This window comes from Acromyrmex echinatior, chromosome 10 (genome assembly GCF_024713525.1).
Source record: "Acromyrmex echinatior isolate Ae372 chromosome 10, ASM2471352v2, whole genome shotgun sequence".
Taxonomy (NCBI): domain Eukaryota; kingdom Metazoa; phylum Arthropoda; class Insecta; order Hymenoptera; family Formicidae; genus Acromyrmex; species Acromyrmex echinatior.
In genome coordinates, this window is record NC_141861.1 from 8,307,769 (window position 1) to 8,325,407 (window position 17,639).

The window sequence follows — 17,639 nt, forward strand, 5'->3', positions numbered from 1 at the left end:
AGCATCGTGGCTGCATGCTCCTTTTTATTTATAAAAATTACAACAATTACACTTTAGCAACTAACTTGAGCGTTTATTTCAATGATACAACAGAATTATTTTCAAATCGGTATCTGGTGAAATTTTTAAATAATTTAGTAAAATTTCTTTTTCCATGTAATGCAATAAAATATATGAACTAAATACAAGGTGCGTCCCAAAATTTTCCCAACTTTTGAAATAAAACAACAACGGTTTACTTTTTTTTTCAAATTCAAATTGTTTATTCAAAGTAGTCCCCGTCGGACTCAATACAACGTTTGGCACGATCTAAAAGCATTTCAAATGAGTGTTTTATGTCGTTCAAAGGCACGTCCTTCAGAATAGTGGTACAAGCCCTTTGGATGTCTTCTACGTCCACATACCGCTTTCCTTTCATGGACAAATGCATTTTGCCGAATAGGTAGAAGTCACAAGGTGCCATATCAGGCGAATACGGGGAATGGTTGATTGTTAAAATGTGATTTTTAGTCAAAAAATCAGTGACAAGTGTCGAACGGTGAGATGGCGCATTATCGTGTAACAAGCGCCAACTTCCTCCTTCGCGATATTCTGGCCGAATACGACGAATGCGGTGCACCAAACGCTTCAAAACGCTTACATAGAATACAGCATTAACTGTTTGGCCTGCTGGAACGAATTCTTTGTGCACAATACCCTTGGAATCATAAAAACTTCGATGGAATTTTCGTTAATTGTCGATTTTGGGCGACCTGTATGTGCGTCGTCATTTATGTCCTCACGACCGTTCTTGAATCGCGTATACCACTCATAAACACTGGCACGGGCTACACAATTATCACCATAAACTTGTTTCATCAAATTATGGGTTTCGGTAAATGTTTTACCAAGTTTAAAACAAAACTTAATATTGGCTCTTTGTTCGAAGTTCATTCTCGTACCGATGTATACAACATACTGACACTTGAGACGCCATAACTTCGTTTCCACTGAACCAAATGTCATGAAATTTTTACTGGAAGTCAGCTAGGGATGTACCTTTCAAACGCACAATCGAACACACGGATGGCGCCACCCGACCTATCCCTATTGAAAAAGTTGGGAAAATTTTGGGACGCACCTTGTATAGATAACAAAAATCTAGATCGTATATAATGAACAAAAATGATTAAAACTCTAGACTATGTTATTTGGAAAGACGTCATGGCGACGGCGAATTATTTCAGACTTTTAATTGTCGATTTATAGATGGAATATCTATAATTAGCACTTTATGCAGACAAGCGTCAATGACAAATGGCAGAATTTAACATTGCGCATAGAATTTTTCTTTGGAAGACCTGTGTCATTTATTAATATAAAATTTAGCCGTTGCAAGGGATGTGAGTTAATGGTAGGTGATTAGTATGATATACGTTCTTATGCGTTTTTCTCGTCCGTTTATTTCTTCCTTATTTCTTCTCGAGTCTACTACCAGTAGTGCTTCCTTTTTTTTATTTATTCTTTGAATCAAAAACTGCCATTGCCATAGAATTATGAATTTTGACAAAAACTCAACTTGACGCGAAACTATCCGATGAAAATTCGTTTTTTCTTCGATTTTTTGGACGAGAATTACGCGATGCTGAATGGCAGAAATTCGCCTCGTCGAGATCGGCGAACTTATGCGTTAACGCTCGAAATCCCTCGACGAATTCTACGCGCGCGAAAGTGGGTCGGGATATAATTTTATGAACGCGACGGAGCGACGGGAGTGATAAACGGAATGTAGGTCGGACGCGATCAGTCGCGCGTTCGTTGACGATCATTTCCCCGGTTACGTCGTGGAAAAATAATTCCAGCCATCGAGATCGTGAAGCCACGATCTAAATCCCGCTACGAAAATTGGGAACGTCCCTGATGTAATGTGCCGTCGTGACGTCTCGTTTATTTAGATATTCCAGAAGGGTAAGCCGTTGGGAAATTTTAACGTACAAGCGCGAAGTATTATAAAAATTAGCAGGCATTATTTTATGTATTTATGCATTTCACATATTCACTAACAGGCGATTTAAATGCTAAACTTTTTCCATTTGAATATCAATGTTATAAAAAATATGAGTGTGCATTTAATATCATGGTGTTAAATTTAATGTTGATATAAATGTTAACAATAGGTATATGGATTTAACACTTATGGGATTAAATTCACACATACTATATTGGTGATTACATCAACACCAGCACGGTGTAAGAATTATATTTAATACTCTCTAAATTGTTTGAAGTGAACTTTTACTATAAAGAGCGAAAATTGAGCCAGTCTTGAAAAATAGTAGGCTCAATTTTTAATCTTTAAGAGTGAGATTTGACTTTCCGGAGTGAGATTCACTCTAAAGGTTTTAGCGAGCACTTATTCAGTATTTTTTGTAATATCGTTCAAACTTGGACGATAATATTAAATTGGACAAAATTTACCGTTTAAATCTGTTAGCAAATAACACTATGAGATTTAAATCATGTTAAATCCATATGTTGATATTTATATTAACATCAATATATGATAAGAATTATATAAATATTATTAAATATCTCAAGTCTTAAATCGACACCTATATTTTTTAGAGTGAACTTGTAATAATGTACATGCAAATATAAAAACAGCATTAAATTACTTCAAATATTTTAACAACATGGAATGCTCTCTCTGATTCCATATTGATATTACTACTTATTGAAGAAGCATCTTATTTCCGTAAAATAAAATGAAAATGTTTAATGCAATATTCGCGTTATAACGTATACCGCAGAGTTCATAACGAAATTATAATCTAAACTGTCGCACGGTCGTTTCGCAGAATAATACTGGGACGCATCTTGGCCGGAAGTCTACAGTATTATTTTTCTGCAGAATGTCGAGCAACTCCGTCCGCGGTCATAAAACGGAAACTCTTTTGGAAGCATGTATGTACACGCGGGCATTTTTTTTTGCAAACGCGATATTTCCCTGTTCACTACTGAAAAAGGTAAATCCGCAGTGGAGCGCGTACAATGTAAATGTTGACTCACTTTCCCAAATTCGCTGAGGCCCGGCGTGGAGTCCTGAGTGTTGTTCGTCTCGCCAACAGAACAGACTGCCCTGCCAAGAAAATGTCTGTTAGAACGTTAGTTTGTGAGTCTCTTGTGAAAATCCAGCGGTCGTACTGGGTGCTCGCTTGCTTTCTGTCCCCTCGGACGAGTTTCAGACGAGAACGAGTAATATTTTCTGAAATATCATGTTATCTTTTATACGTATTTATTACGCGTATATTTCATCACGATCCATTTATTATTATGTGAAATAAAATGAATTTTCAATGACAGCAAATCGTCAATCATAAAAACGTGTACATCATTAATAAAAAAATTATTTATTCGGTTTTACTATACTTAAAAATATTATTTATTTATTTGATATTATACAGAATATTAAGTATATTATAAAGTTTCTGTAATGTAGTTTACGTTTGTTTTTTCCGAAACCTGAGAAGACAATCTTCAACTTTAATATTTTTAATTTTTATAACAAAATTCCATATTTAATTTTGTATATGCGTGTGATATAATTTTTTTTCATCGAAAGTGATTTTGACATTAAAAAATTGATCTTAAAATTTGTATTAGATTTTTATATTCTTAATTTTGATTTAGACACACACTGAAAACAGACTCCTTTCTATTTATATTTGAGGAGGCACATTCGAGAAGCGTTGGGTCAAGTAATTTAGGTCAAATGTACATAAACTCCACGCGCGCTTTCTGGTTGCACACTTCGTTATCATATACATAACCTTTAGAATCGTTAAAGCAATTCGAAGCTCATTTGAGTTCCATGAAACTTTTCGGAAGTAACGCGTGTTTCCATTTATCCATTTATTACGGTTAATTCTTGCTGTCTGCTAGATATAAATTAATTGTTGAGTAAAGAAAAGTTTCGAAGTATCTATATAAAAAATGTGTTTCGAAATCGCAAATAGGTTATTACTAATAACTACGAAGCTGTATAATTTTTAAGTATTATTTTTATAGTAGAGTAATTTTTAAGTAGTATAGTTTTTTCTGAATATAAATTCGACATTTCCTCAATGAATTTTATAAGAAATTATTATTCATCGCAATTTTATAATCTTTCGTAGATAAATATCTTAGTAATTATAACTAAGTATCTATTAAAAGAAATATTATTTTCAATTAATTGCGAGCTGCAATATCTTGTTCAATATTTACACTTTTAACATTTAATAACTTTCATAACTAAACATTTGCATAAATTTAATTTTTGTAAAGAAATATGCATCTTTAAATTCGCCAGAGAAGCTATTAAGATTTGTGTCGACTGAATATATTTTGCGTTATTTCTGTCTGTTGAATAATGAAATCATATCAAATATCGAAGAAATAAAAGTAGCAAGATCAAAAAACAAGTAATACGAAGGCGCGAATGCTATCGAGAATCCGATAATTCTTCACGGTCAATTCTCGCTTCCAGACGTGGAAACGCTAGGAGATGATTCGGCATCGTCATCTAGAACTGTAGAAAATTCAATCGGGTTCGACAATCTCGCGTCCCCAAGGAGAAGAGGCAAGACAGAGCGATAGAGACCAAGAGAGATGAGAGAGAAAGAGAGAGAATAGAGTCGGAGGCTGACATTAAGCCTCGGATACACGTCCAAAAGCAATTCGGATATTGTTCCAATAAAAGCACGCTTTTCCTCATGGATACCGGAAATCTCAGGCCGCAGAGATGAAATCGCATTTTTACGACGAGTTTTCCTCAGATATTCTCTGGTAGGCTTCTTTCATAGACGTACACTTTTCTGAATGTTCCAAATCATCTGTTCTTTTATAATTCTCCTATTACTTATTATAATTTTTATTATAAAAAATTAGATGTTGTTCCTAATTCTTTTTATTACGATATATTTATGACGTTACATGTTATGGGGGCGCAAAATTCCTTACAAAAATTACTTGGATTTAATTTGGATAAATAGAATTTAGTTAAATAAATAATTTAAAACAAAGCATTAATTTTAGAAAATCTAATTATAAAAATTTAATAAAATCTAAAAATAATTTAACTTAAAATAATTTAACTAAGAATCGCGACGTGATGGCAAAAGTACAAAGTATTAGGTGTTGGAATTAATTCGTAGCGTTTTACAAGTGATGGGAAGTACTTTCATTAATGTATTTTTTAATGCTCATGTGAAATAAATAACATTCTTTCATTAAAAACGCTACGAATTAATTCCAACACCTAATATTTTAATTTCAAATGTGTCATTACAATTATTATTTTTTGAAATTGAGTTTCATATTTATTTGCTCGTTCTCTTCCTTAATTCTTAGACGGAATTCGACTTGATGCTGAGAAAAGATTACTTGCTGTGTGTCGTGTGTATCGTAAAACGACATCAACGTAATTTTAGGGGGTCAGAAGGGCAATATATGTACTATATTTGAAAGAAGATTTGCACGTCGTGGGACTCGACGTGACTCCCGATTCTTATTTACTGCGGTAAGCGTCGCGGGCGGCGTCGAGGGAGACATAAAGCAGGCGAACATCGGAAAGAGCACGGTGAACCAGGTCGGTGCCCATTGTCGTATAATACTTCGACCTTAAAGCGGCGTTAGAGTTAGTAACATTGGCGGTCACCGTCGTAATTTACATCTCGAAAGCTACCGAGGCATCTAGCGTCGCTCTGCTCGAGACGTAAATCCTATTTCGCGTGGCAGGTAACAGAGTGAGATTATTACGGTTCGAGCATGATTCTTCGCGCTCATAAAAGATATAGTGGGCAGTAATATATGAGTACACGCGGTCGATGCACGCAGTTGACAATTTCGACAACTTCAGCGTCGCAATTTAATGATCGTTCTCAAGTTTCATGAAAAAGAAAATAACTAGAATGTTCCAAACTTCAGTTTTTAGATTATGAATATTATGCTAAAAAAAGATAAAAAATAAAAAGGGAAGCTTCGCGAAGTTTGAGAGGATAGAAAAGTCGAGCGAAAATTTTTCGTTGGTCGAGACTAAAATTTCCTTTCGACGAGAAAGATGTCCGTAAATGATCGCGGCCTCGTGGTAATTAAACGACTGTGGAGTCGCACGGGAGCCGAATGTCGCTGTTTCGTGCGCGTGTAGTTCTATTTTATGACCCCGCGTAACTTGCAGCTCGCAAATAATGCAATGTTGGATTTTCCGTGAAAACGCAACTTGTCGCGGTTCATGTGACCCGGATCGAACGGACGCATAAAAGCAGGGACTTTATTTACAACTCCACACGGCACGCAGCATCACAAGGGATGCATAAACCTTAGGTTAAAGATCGATGTTTGAAACGGAAGAAGAAAAGCGTTTCTGTTTCTGTTCTATTCTATTTGTTCATCTCGCAAAAAGTGAGCTTATCATAACAAACTAATATATAAAATAAAAATAAAAATAAGCTGAAACTTAAAATAAAAATAAAGACAAAATTTTTAATAATAAACTCTATAATTTTATATTTTTTAATTTTAATAATATTGAATGAATTTTTTAAATCCTTTATATAACATATTATCGCAAAAAAGTGGAATTATTTAGGTTAAAAAATTGTGACAAATAAGCGATAAATTCGTAGCAGTAAAGAAACATAAATAAAAATGGGAGCGTACTGTTTTAAATTTTTATCAAATACTAAGCTAAATATACCTAATGTATTCTTTGGCATGAATAAATGATGCAGTAAATTTTTCTCGAAAACGGACAATGTCAGACAAAGTCAGCAAAATTGGAAAATGAAGTTAGAACAATTTAAAGAATCGTCTTTTACAGTAATTGATTAAGGAGACTAAATTGTAAAAGTTGACCTCTGTATTCTTTCTGATAAGAGGTGCTATTCTACTCTCTTTCTCTCTACAAGCAGAACTCCTTTGCTGTAAAGTTTCTTTTTCAGGCGCGCTGGAAAATAAGTAGTGGCTTTGGGATACTTTCGAAATTACCAAAAAGAACTTCCGGGCGTCCAGATTTCAGATTATTTCGGCTTTCGGTTAAGCCGATCAACCGTGGAATTGGTTTGCCTCTAAGAGTGGATCGTGATACGAAGTACAACGAGTCTTGAGTAAAAAAAAAACCGGATGTTCGATGAAGGAGCGGCTCGTACACGGAGAAACTTCTTAAGCACGAGGGTAAGAGGAGGCGTGATAAGAACGATAGCGAAAAAATGAAACATCCCTCAGAATCTTGATCTTGAATGAGAGAATACAATTTTCTAACTTCAATGAATCGTGTGCATTGATGCGAGAAACATAACACCGAAAATTAAAGTGAATTTTATGGTGAATCAATATTTTAGTAACGAATAATTGATCTCTTATAAAACACTGTTTAATTAATTAAATCGATTAAATCGACAGAGTGGTTAATTCTGTCTATAATTTAAAATGAAATTGATTCAGAATAATGTAACATGTATAAGATTGTTACTTTTATTTTAAATTAATCAATGTCAACCTTATAAAGTGTCATAATCTATTATTAACTGTAATTTATGTATAATATGAGAAACTACCAGAATATATTAACTTTTATTATTACTTTTTATTATTACTTTTTATTTTTGCTCGTGATTAAATTCAATTACGATGCTCTTTATTATGTCGATTTGATTATGAGCCTGTTATTCTTCTTATTGAGCTCTAAATCGCGATAAATTAATTATTCTCAAGACAGGTTCTTATGCGCTCCCTCGTAATTTGTACTCACCAGGAGGTGTCACACGCATGTGTCAGAGTAAGATATCGCGCTCCCAGACCGTAAAACGTCCTGAGAACACCCAAGGAATTCCCCAAGGAATGGCCACCTTCTACTCCGATTAGACTTGCGATCTTGCCTTCTCTGTGCGCCTCGATGAGACCTACACATACATAGTGATATATCATGATTTAATAAAAAAACTCTCGATGTGTATGTGTCATATTCTCTTTATCTTCTTAAAATTATAAAAAGTTTCATCACGTTTTAGCAATTTAACGTTGTAAACATGAAACTAAAAACTGTAGTAGTACTATCCACGATGAACTTGCCAAACTCAGAATATTTAAACCTCGGGAAACACCCAAGTAGGTACACGGAGTTATTTGAAGCTCATCTTACCGCGGAACTTCGAATCATCTTCGGTGAACTTTGCTCTCGGCCGAATTACAGCTTCTTCCGTGAATCAGCGAAGTTTCATCTGTTTTTTCGTTGTGCCCGTTCCGTCGGCGCGAGTCTTATAATTTTTCTCTTTTTTTCCCTGAGCGAGATTAAAGTGACACTTTATGAGATTAACCGGGGTCTCGGGATCGTGGAATTATGGTGTTCATAGATTATTTACGACCTTCGCCGGGTCAGATCAGATCGGACAGAATCTCAGAAAGTCGGTCGCGCTTTAGGCGGGTCGCGAGAATGAATGAAAAGATCGATAAAAATTGGCTTTCAGATCCGCTTTCGGAAGTGCTTTCAGGAGTGCTGTCGATCGTCTCATTGAAACTTTCAGATCACCGAGACGGCGTGGTGGATTATTAAAGCCTTCTGATTTATCGTACTTTATATCGAATATGTCAATTCGCACGAGCTATTTATTTAACTGCATATCCTGGATTTAAAATCCGCTTTGTTGCAATATTAAAAATATACGTATATAAAATTTTATATCTACAGGATGTCCGGTAAAAACGCTTAAGGGTAGATTCTTAAGATCATTTTAATACTTTAATAAAATTCTAATACTATAATATCGAGGTTTTTGAATTATAAACATTTAAAGTTAGCGAATCATATTGCCAAAAATTTGCGTATTCAGATGCGATACAACGCAAAATGTTATAAAAGTGGAAACTCGTTGTCACCTCTTTTTAATATCGATGTAAAGATTACGTAGGCAAAGATAATATTATTGATATTTTTAATGAATAATATTTATTACATTAAAAAATTATTATAGCTTCGATATTTTGATATTAGGATTTTTATCTCAAAATGATTTCTGTAAGAATCCCCTCTTAGGAATTTACGGTCTTTACGGGATACTCTCTCAAACTTCAAGATTAATGATGTGGATTCATCAGATTCATAAACTTTTATCATCCTGTTGCTTTCCATTCTTTCATTAATAAAAGTTCTCACATCGCACATTTGTTATTGCTATACCCACACTATTTACGATATTTTGTTTATTTCTTTGCGCAAGTTATTGATTGTTATTAGTGCTGGTCAATATAATTAAAATTTAATTAATTTTGTGGATCGTGATGGCTATAAATTTTTATATAAAATAAATCCGAGGATATGGGATTATAATTAAAAAACATTGAATAATTACAAAGAAAAACTGCAATAATAAATTGATATTAACCTAAAGTTTTTACGCGCTCGCTTGGTTCATCCTTTTATCATGCCATACTACGATAAGCTAAAGCGTTTTATAGCATTTAATAGGATTTAATACCTTTTATCTTGATACAAGAAAGCCGCATATTCTCTTCAGAGAAACGCGCCACTGATCTCGAAAATTAAAAAGCTGTAATCTTCTCTTGTAACTGTTCCCTACCTTTGCTGCTTTGAACGAAGCTCGCTCGGAAGCAGCTTGCCTTTTCCCAAAAAATAAAACGAAATGAATATGTCCTCTACTTTAATAATGTCCCCGTTTTTATATTAATTGATACTATATTTTATAGTAAGCTTATTATTATACAATATATTAACATCTAAAATTTATCCGATAATTCAAGGAATATAATATAATATTATATTTAAGAAGATTTCATGAATTGTATATTATACGAAAATGATGTTAAAACATAATTAACTATTAAAAGAAATAAATTTAGGTCTAAATTAAGACAACTACTGTAAATAATTAATTTATTTTGTACAATTAATTATTGTAAATAACTAATTACATAAAATAAATTATTTGCAAAATAATTAATTATATAAAATAAGTTAATTATTATAACAATTATTGTAAATAATTAATTTATGTTATTATCAACGATTTTTCTATTGATTGTGTAAACTTCATGCGTGTAATACTTGTTTCACTGTTAAATATACATACTTTTTCCCTACATGAACTAAAAGTAATCAGAGTGCACTATAAAATATTCTACTAGTTATTTTTTTTATCCTAATCGTATTCACAAGTTCATAGATCCAGACATTTTTTTCAACTATTATGAAAATTTGTTTAAATGTTTTTCACAATTTTACACAATTTTAAATTATATAATCTTATTCTTCGAATTTTGATCCTCAAAATGAAAAAGTCATTTACATAACTTTAACAACGATACATTAATTTAAAATGCACTGGACTCGCGAATACTTACAGTTACAGAAATTTCGGAGTGAATATTGATTAGAGTTGATTAATAATGTTTTCTTGGTTCGTCAAATTCAACGCGATATATTTTGAAACCACAGTTTTTTGTCTGTTCCAGACACTGTTGTGGGACAGGTTTGCGTGCACGAGCTGCTGGCTTTTCCACCTTTTACCTTCTTTATGCCGCGACCTCGTTTCCACTTCCCACTTGGCGAAGTTTCTCGAGCTTATGAAAATGGCTGACAGCTTTCCGGACCGAGTTACTCGCGGTAAGTTCCATTGCGAGACTTTCATTACGAAGCAGCGCCAGTCCCATTTCTTCACTTACTCTTCATAAACCTTTTCATATTTCAACGGCATGCGTAACTTGATTTCGCATATGTGTCTAATCAACTGTCCGTTTGCATAAGCGTATTCATCGGGAAAGAATCAAATTTTTCGTTATCGAAAGATCAACTGTAACTTATCAGCTATAAAAATTATTTAGTTTTTAACGCGAGATATTTTGACAAAAGTTTAAATTAAAATTATATTAAGATAAGATTTCTTTGTGATAAAAAGTCAACTACCGTCTAAATCAAATTGAACGCCTTTCGTTGTACAATGCATTTGCATCGAACTATTCGCTAATTATCATTCATTAATTTTTAATTGTTTTTTAGTTATTTATATATAGTAATATTTGCAAAAGTTTACGTAAAATATTATGTTTTTATCTCTTTCTCGCGTAACCTCGATTCGATTTCAACGAGCTTATGAAAATGGCAGTCGGGTTTCCGAAGTGAGTTACTTGTTGCAAAAACTTTCACAAGCTTTCGTATATCCTTCCCACTATCCTCTCCTGCTTAGTATTTTCTTTTCTTTCAGGCAGTTTGTTCTTTATTTTAGCATCGGTGTTGTCTCGGCATATTTTCTCTTTTTTTCTCTATAGGTATATTGTAAAAGTAGCTATTGCATATCGATGAAATTTATTCTCCATTAGTCGATTTCACCAACGTTCTATAAATTCTCGTTAACAGACGATAAATTGACCTATCAATTTTTAGCTTAAATGAGTTTTCGTTAAAAATAGTGGTGGCTCAACCAGTCATCAGCACTAATGGACATTTGCTAAACAAAAAAATTTGCATTCAACATTCGTAATCTTTTTAACTTTTTTTTAACTTTTACTATATTGAGATAAACTTTTGATATATCTAATGGTTTGTAACGATGTTTTTAAAAATACGAAATACTATATATGATGTTTAAACTTTACGCTGTTTCCTCCATTTTGTTTATAAAATATTCCAAATGTGCGTACAATGCAAATGTAACGATAATTAATTATTACATTAAGCAATTAAATATCCATAACATTAAAATGATAGTAGATAAATAAATTAGTTGGTATTTAAACAAAATACAAGTCATCATGACATTAAAATGGCTCTAAAGTGATTATTAAAAGTCATTTTTCGATCAATCACAATTCATTTTAACGTTACTTTGACGATATCGTGACTTGTTGTTCTGTTTGGGAATTAGCTCAGATCAGTTCGAAACACGAATTAAGTAGTAAAGATCCATCATAGATCCAACAGGTATTTCTTTTAATTTTGATATTCTTATATAAATTAATAATATGGTTCACTTTAGAATAAATCAATATAAATAATTAGAAGGGCTACAAGCTAGTTAAAAATAAATTAAGAATATTTAATGATAAATAAAGAACTATAAAGAAATACAAAAACAAACGTTTCGACGCCCATCTCAATGTTAAAACAAATTAAAAATTATAATGTTACATAAGTTGTCGGATTCTCAGATCAAAAATACAATATTATATAAGTTAACTAGTAGATTTAAAAATGTTGATACATGTCGAATGCTTCCTGTGTTCACTCTTTCTTAAAAAATGTGGTCCATTGAAATTTTTAATGTAGAACGTTGAATTTAATCAATGTGATTGATACACTAGTGATAATCTCATTTTTCTTCTTTATTTAGTCAAACTTTTGTAAGTCAAGGGTTAAAAAGAAAAATGTGGAGATTATGATACAATTCACATAAGCCATAATGCGGTACCAGAGCAGAGAAACTAGTGATTTCCATTCATAGTCCTTCTAATTATTTATATTGACTTGATATTCTTATTAAGTCAAATATTGTCTCTGATATTTGGTGAATTAGCAAGGATCCTCCGTGGATTATGGCATGGGCGATAGCATAATACTTTTGTCTACTGCTGATAAATCTTCTACAATACCTAAGTTACGCCATCGAATCGAATCCAATAACGACTTTCCTCTTCAACTTCGGAGAAGTCGAGCAATTAATAGCGGTCCTTTATCCTCTCGAATCGTCCCGATGAGAAAGTTTCTCTGAGACCGTCGCTTTCATATCTATTGGTACTACCGGTTAGCGTGTTACATTTAATAACATAATATGGCGGTCACGAGAATTCTTTCAATTACAAAAGGTTCAGTTCAAATAAACTGAATTGCTCCTGATGACACAATGGAGATTCTTTTATTCAATAATGCTTTAGAGATTCATATTCATTGTACGTGCTTTGGTATTGTTGACGTTTCTTATACTCAACTCAACGATCTTCACTTTTCATTTGCGTTTACTTGACACATTTTGTGTTGTTCGTATATTATCAGATAATATTTGTTCGTAACTCATTTTCATTTATTAATTGGTTAATTATACGTAATCGTAGTTATCAAATACTTACAAAGATGTAAAAAGGAGATAATTTCACGTCTTTAAATTGATAATAAAAACTAAATAGCGCAAATATTAGATTGTCTAAAATTGAATTGCAATTTCTTGTATTAAAGTTAGAAAAAGGAAGAAAAATAGCTGATATCTATGAAGAAAAATTATTGTTACGCATATTATTCACATAATATGATAAAAAATTATATATGGAAAGAATGTATCAACAATTGTTTATTAGCTAACAGCAGTCTAACTGAAAAATAATCTTATTAATTTAATAACAGTAAAATATATTGTTTCATTAAACATAGTTATTAAATATTAATTTAATAACAGTATTAAATATTGTTATTAAATTATATTTTTTTCGTTGAGGATATCGTCAATGTGTGTACTTACCTTTGACGGAGGTAACCAGGGTTAAGTGTTGAGCATTCATTTCGGCGAGTCGACGAATTACGTCAATCTGTTCCAATGAGAGTTGAACTGCATTTAACTGAGCGGCACCGCAAGGAACATAGGCTGACCAAAACTGAAAAAAAGAAATATATCATATTATTATGTAGAAATAGCCAGTAATTGTATTTAGAAACCTAACATTGATTTCTATACATGAAATACAATTTAACAAATGTTTTAAATTAAACAAAGTTTTTCAAATTAAAAAACTAACTTCTCTTTACATTCTATCTCATTTTCGCCGTACACAAAATCGATTGAAAATATCTTTCGAAAGAGAAAATAAGTGAAAGAAAGGGATGGAAAAAATAAAGAAAGCTAATAATAATTTTGATGCATTTTTGAATTGGAAATTTTATTCAATTCATAAATACACTTCTAGGAGTTACAATAAAGTATCACGGTGGATCTTGAATGAAGCATTATTAATAGTACGTCGAGTATTTTTTCGCGTGTTTTGATATATCGCGTGACTCCGTATACAGTGTTGTAATACAGTCACGCTCAATTACTCACAATGCTTTAGGATTATCGGTGCGATAAATGTTTCATTAACTCTTTACGTTAAAAGGTTTGGATTTTATTTCCACGCGGAACAGTTATTTTATCGTGAAAGAAAGTTATTTGAGGCTTTTTACTGATAAGAGGAATTACGTTACTTTTCTGATTACGTTATTTTGTAAAATATCAATACTTTTATTTATATCATTTACTTAATTATTTTGCGTCATTAAAAACATGGTATTTTGAGTAAAGAAATAAAAAAATCTTGACGTCTTTGAGATTAATTTAATTAAGAGAGAATTTGATTGTTATAATTATATATGACATAAGTATAGCCTCTTTTATATTTATTTATAATGGTAATAATAGTAATAATAGTGGAAGCAAATAGGATTATATATCAGTCCTTAAACATCATCCAGATTTCAAAAGTTCTTCTGTGATTCCTAGACCTTCTGTGATTCAGATTATCAGTCCATAGTTTAACGAGCTTTATGAGACTGCTCAACCTCTCCCTCTTTCGGATTCCAGGCTTAATGTGACTCCAGGATCTACCTTCTTTCAGATTCTTAGGCCTAATAGATTCGGAAATAGACATGTCTATTTTTGCTATGATATAGATATAGATTTTGTATCTTTCTTCACATCCTTGAACTTAACACAGCCTTAAGATCTGTATTTTTAATCGTAATTCTTCGATCTCTTACAAAATGAGATATGTATAGAGTGACGGTCAGGATTGAACTTAGGACTCACTGATTACATAACACACATTCACATGGAGCCTTGCATTTCTTTATAATATATGTATATAACAGAAAATAAATACACAAAAGTTTAGCATGTTAGAAAATTGATCGAAGAAAAAGTACTACGGTGCTAAAGTTAAGATAAGTATTAATTTGAATATTTAGGAAATTTTCAATTTGTTGCATTTTCAAAATCACGTCGGTTTTGAAACTTTGCTTGCACCAGACGAAGTGATCTAATTCGAACGTGCTTATCTAATTTACGTGTAAATGCTCAGCGTCGAGTTAAATGTTCACGGCGAATGTTAAACTCCTCGAATCGGTCGAGCATTCGATGTGTGTTGTTGAGTAATCGAACATCAATATCGGGGAAGAGATACGCAGCACGCAGTGCAGCTAGTTGCAAGAGAGTACAGCATTCGGCCCGAATTTCACTGCGCTCTCTCGTAGAGGCTTTGAGAGAGCTAGCGTTACCAATTACTCGGCGGTCTAATTAGCAGTGAGTTACCGCGCACTGGCGTAAATATTGAATTTCAGTTCCGGTCCTAAGTTCTAGTGTAACGCTATTGGCATCCCCGATTCTCGCCACTGTCGGTCCTCTTCCGACGTTAATATTATTATACTAATCACATGACGATATGGGTAGGATGGCGTACGTTCGGGACAGCGACGGGCAAAAGAAAGATGGAGATGCGGAGGCTGGAAAGATAACGGGAGAGACGAGACGCGAGACGAATGATCACGGAAGTCTCGTGCAACTCAAACGAATTCTCTTCCGACAAGGGAAAACGGAGTCCATCGTCTCGTGTGTAGCATTTCTCGAACGGCCTTTGGTCGCTTGCATCCGTTGCCGATAGTATATAAACGCTTTTCACATATGTATCCTTCCACTTGACGTTACGAGTAGAGAGATGCATTTATATTTTGACTCTCGTTGTTATTTCAACTGCGATCATATTTTGAAGATACTATATTCTCACGAGAGTTTTATATTCCCTCGCAGAAATTTAATACTGGAAGGTATCGGTTAATTATTTTGAATATTAAAAGTACTGTTGTTTAATGTTTTTAATTTGAAAATAAGTCATATTCAGTATTAAATTGATCATATTACCTTTGAACGATCCATTTTTAATATCTCATATTACTGATATCTCTTTTTTTCTTGAGTAAGATTAATTGTTACAATTTATTATTTCATTGCATTTTTAATTTTTGCCTCAAAATATAACTGCTTCAGCGTCATTATAATGGCTTTTCTGTTCTGTAAAGATTAAGTAGACATAGGTACTTTAAAGTTTAAGATATGCAAGTTGAGGGACGAGATGCTTAGAATCTAAATCTTTTTTTAATTTTTTAGTTGTATAAATATATTATAATATATTATAATATTATTATATAAATTTACATTAGTTACATCCTTATGAAATAGAGGAATGTAAAAATAATGAATTTTAAGACTTCTGAGTATTTGGGCTTTTCATTTTCCTATTCTATAGAACAAGATTTTAAAGAAAACTTGGAGTGCACTTAGTCACTTAAAGGGATGCTGGAGCGACGGCCAAACTTATCAATATCCATAAAAAAGATTCTTAATTCTAAATAAAACATTATGTGCATTAAAAAAACATTACATACATTAAATAATATTAAATAAAACATTACGTATATTTTGGCTCTGGCTATATTCTGTATGTATATCACACGAATGCTAAGTTATGTACACTTGGATTGTACTTTTCTATTCACTTCTTTTATATAAGCTTCAAAATCATAATTTGAAGATTTCATTATATTGTTATAAATTATTCAAATGCTACTTTTTTGAATATATATTCGAATTCATTTACATATGTAAAGAAATAATCTACGTGGTAAAATTTAAATACAATTTTTTTTTATTGATTTGTATTTTCCAACTATTTGCATTTTTGTTTCATTTTAAAGAAGGATTCTTTAATTTTGTATAAGGAAAACGAAATAAATAGAAAAATATTAAATGCGCGTTTCGTCGATAGCTTCAGCATCTTCTTAAAGATCGAATTGGATTTCTAAAGGGTTATTCTTCTTACAATTAATTGCTTGATCGTGACAATCGTCAACAAATTCTCAACGCCGGTAGGGATTCGCGGACCTAAACTCGTATGATTTATCGCTCTCGGTGAGTATTATACGGGCTATGCGAATTCAAATAATTTATAGTATTTTGCGCGTAATTTACACGGAGTGCGGATGCGCGTGACACGCGTGTAGACATCTTTCCGGTACATCGCGCGACAGATGCGCGCGATAGAGGGTTATTCGTCACGACAAAATAGACGCAGGGACACTAATAATCTGACGCCACTAGCTAACTGATGGAGTTTAGCGTTGCGAAATACTGCGAGCGTAGAGCGGATCTGACGTTTCCTTATCTTCCGGACGACCCCCACCACGGTACTCCGTGTGGACGATCGCATGGTGAATCGCAGTTAATAATGATATTGCGAGGGGGTACATGCGGCAGATAAAGCCGTCCGACCGGAAAGCTACGTGCCTTCTTGCAGAAGGAAAGCAGATAACACTGACGAGACTGTGCGGGGTTCAAAACACGCGACGGCTGCCAACGGAATATCCGCTCGATAGCGGTGCATCGTTTCGAGAAATCCGGGACGGAAACGTATTTATCGAAGAAAACGTATCTTGAGAGCGTCAGCGTGAACTCTGGATGAAGGATAAACAACGGCGGATTAAATAGATGATGTTTCGCTGTCACTTCGCGGAACAGTGTCGAATCTTACAGATGTAATTGTGCTAATAAACATCAAAGATATGCGAATTTATAGGTGCAACTAGGAAAAACATAACG

At 33.1% G+C, this 17,639-nt stretch overlaps 2 protein-coding genes across 5 annotated transcripts in view; one reads left to right on the plus strand and one right to left on the minus strand.

The window, feature by feature from the left end:
* Window positions 1-17,639, plus strand: part of LOC147908261 (uncharacterized) — a 342,006-nt gene that overhangs the window by 62,581 nt on the left and 261,786 nt on the right. For 3 of the 4 annotated variants that reach the window (XM_087410260.1, XM_087410259.1, XM_087410258.1), the window contains exon 3: window positions 10,486-10,636. The exons of the other annotated variant lie outside the window; for it this stretch is intronic. In XM_087410260.1, the coding sequence (XP_087266386.1) occupies window positions 10,486-10,636 (151 nt within the window). The remainder of the gene's footprint in view (window positions 1-10,485; window positions 10,637-17,639) is intronic. 4 annotated transcript variants of the gene reach the window in all.
* The window catches only part of LOC105153655 (dipeptidase 1), a 173,955-nt gene that overhangs the window by 23,087 nt on the left and 133,229 nt on the right, over window positions 1-17,639 (minus strand). Inside the window, exons 6-8 of the mRNA XM_087410256.1 lie at window positions 13,479-13,611; window positions 7,769-7,919; window positions 3,049-3,118 (exon numbers count right to left, since the gene is read on the minus strand). Coding sequence (XP_087266382.1) covers window positions 3,049-3,118; window positions 7,769-7,919; window positions 13,479-13,611 — 354 coding nt within the window. The remainder of the gene's footprint in view (window positions 1-3,048; window positions 3,119-7,768; window positions 7,920-13,478; window positions 13,612-17,639) is intronic.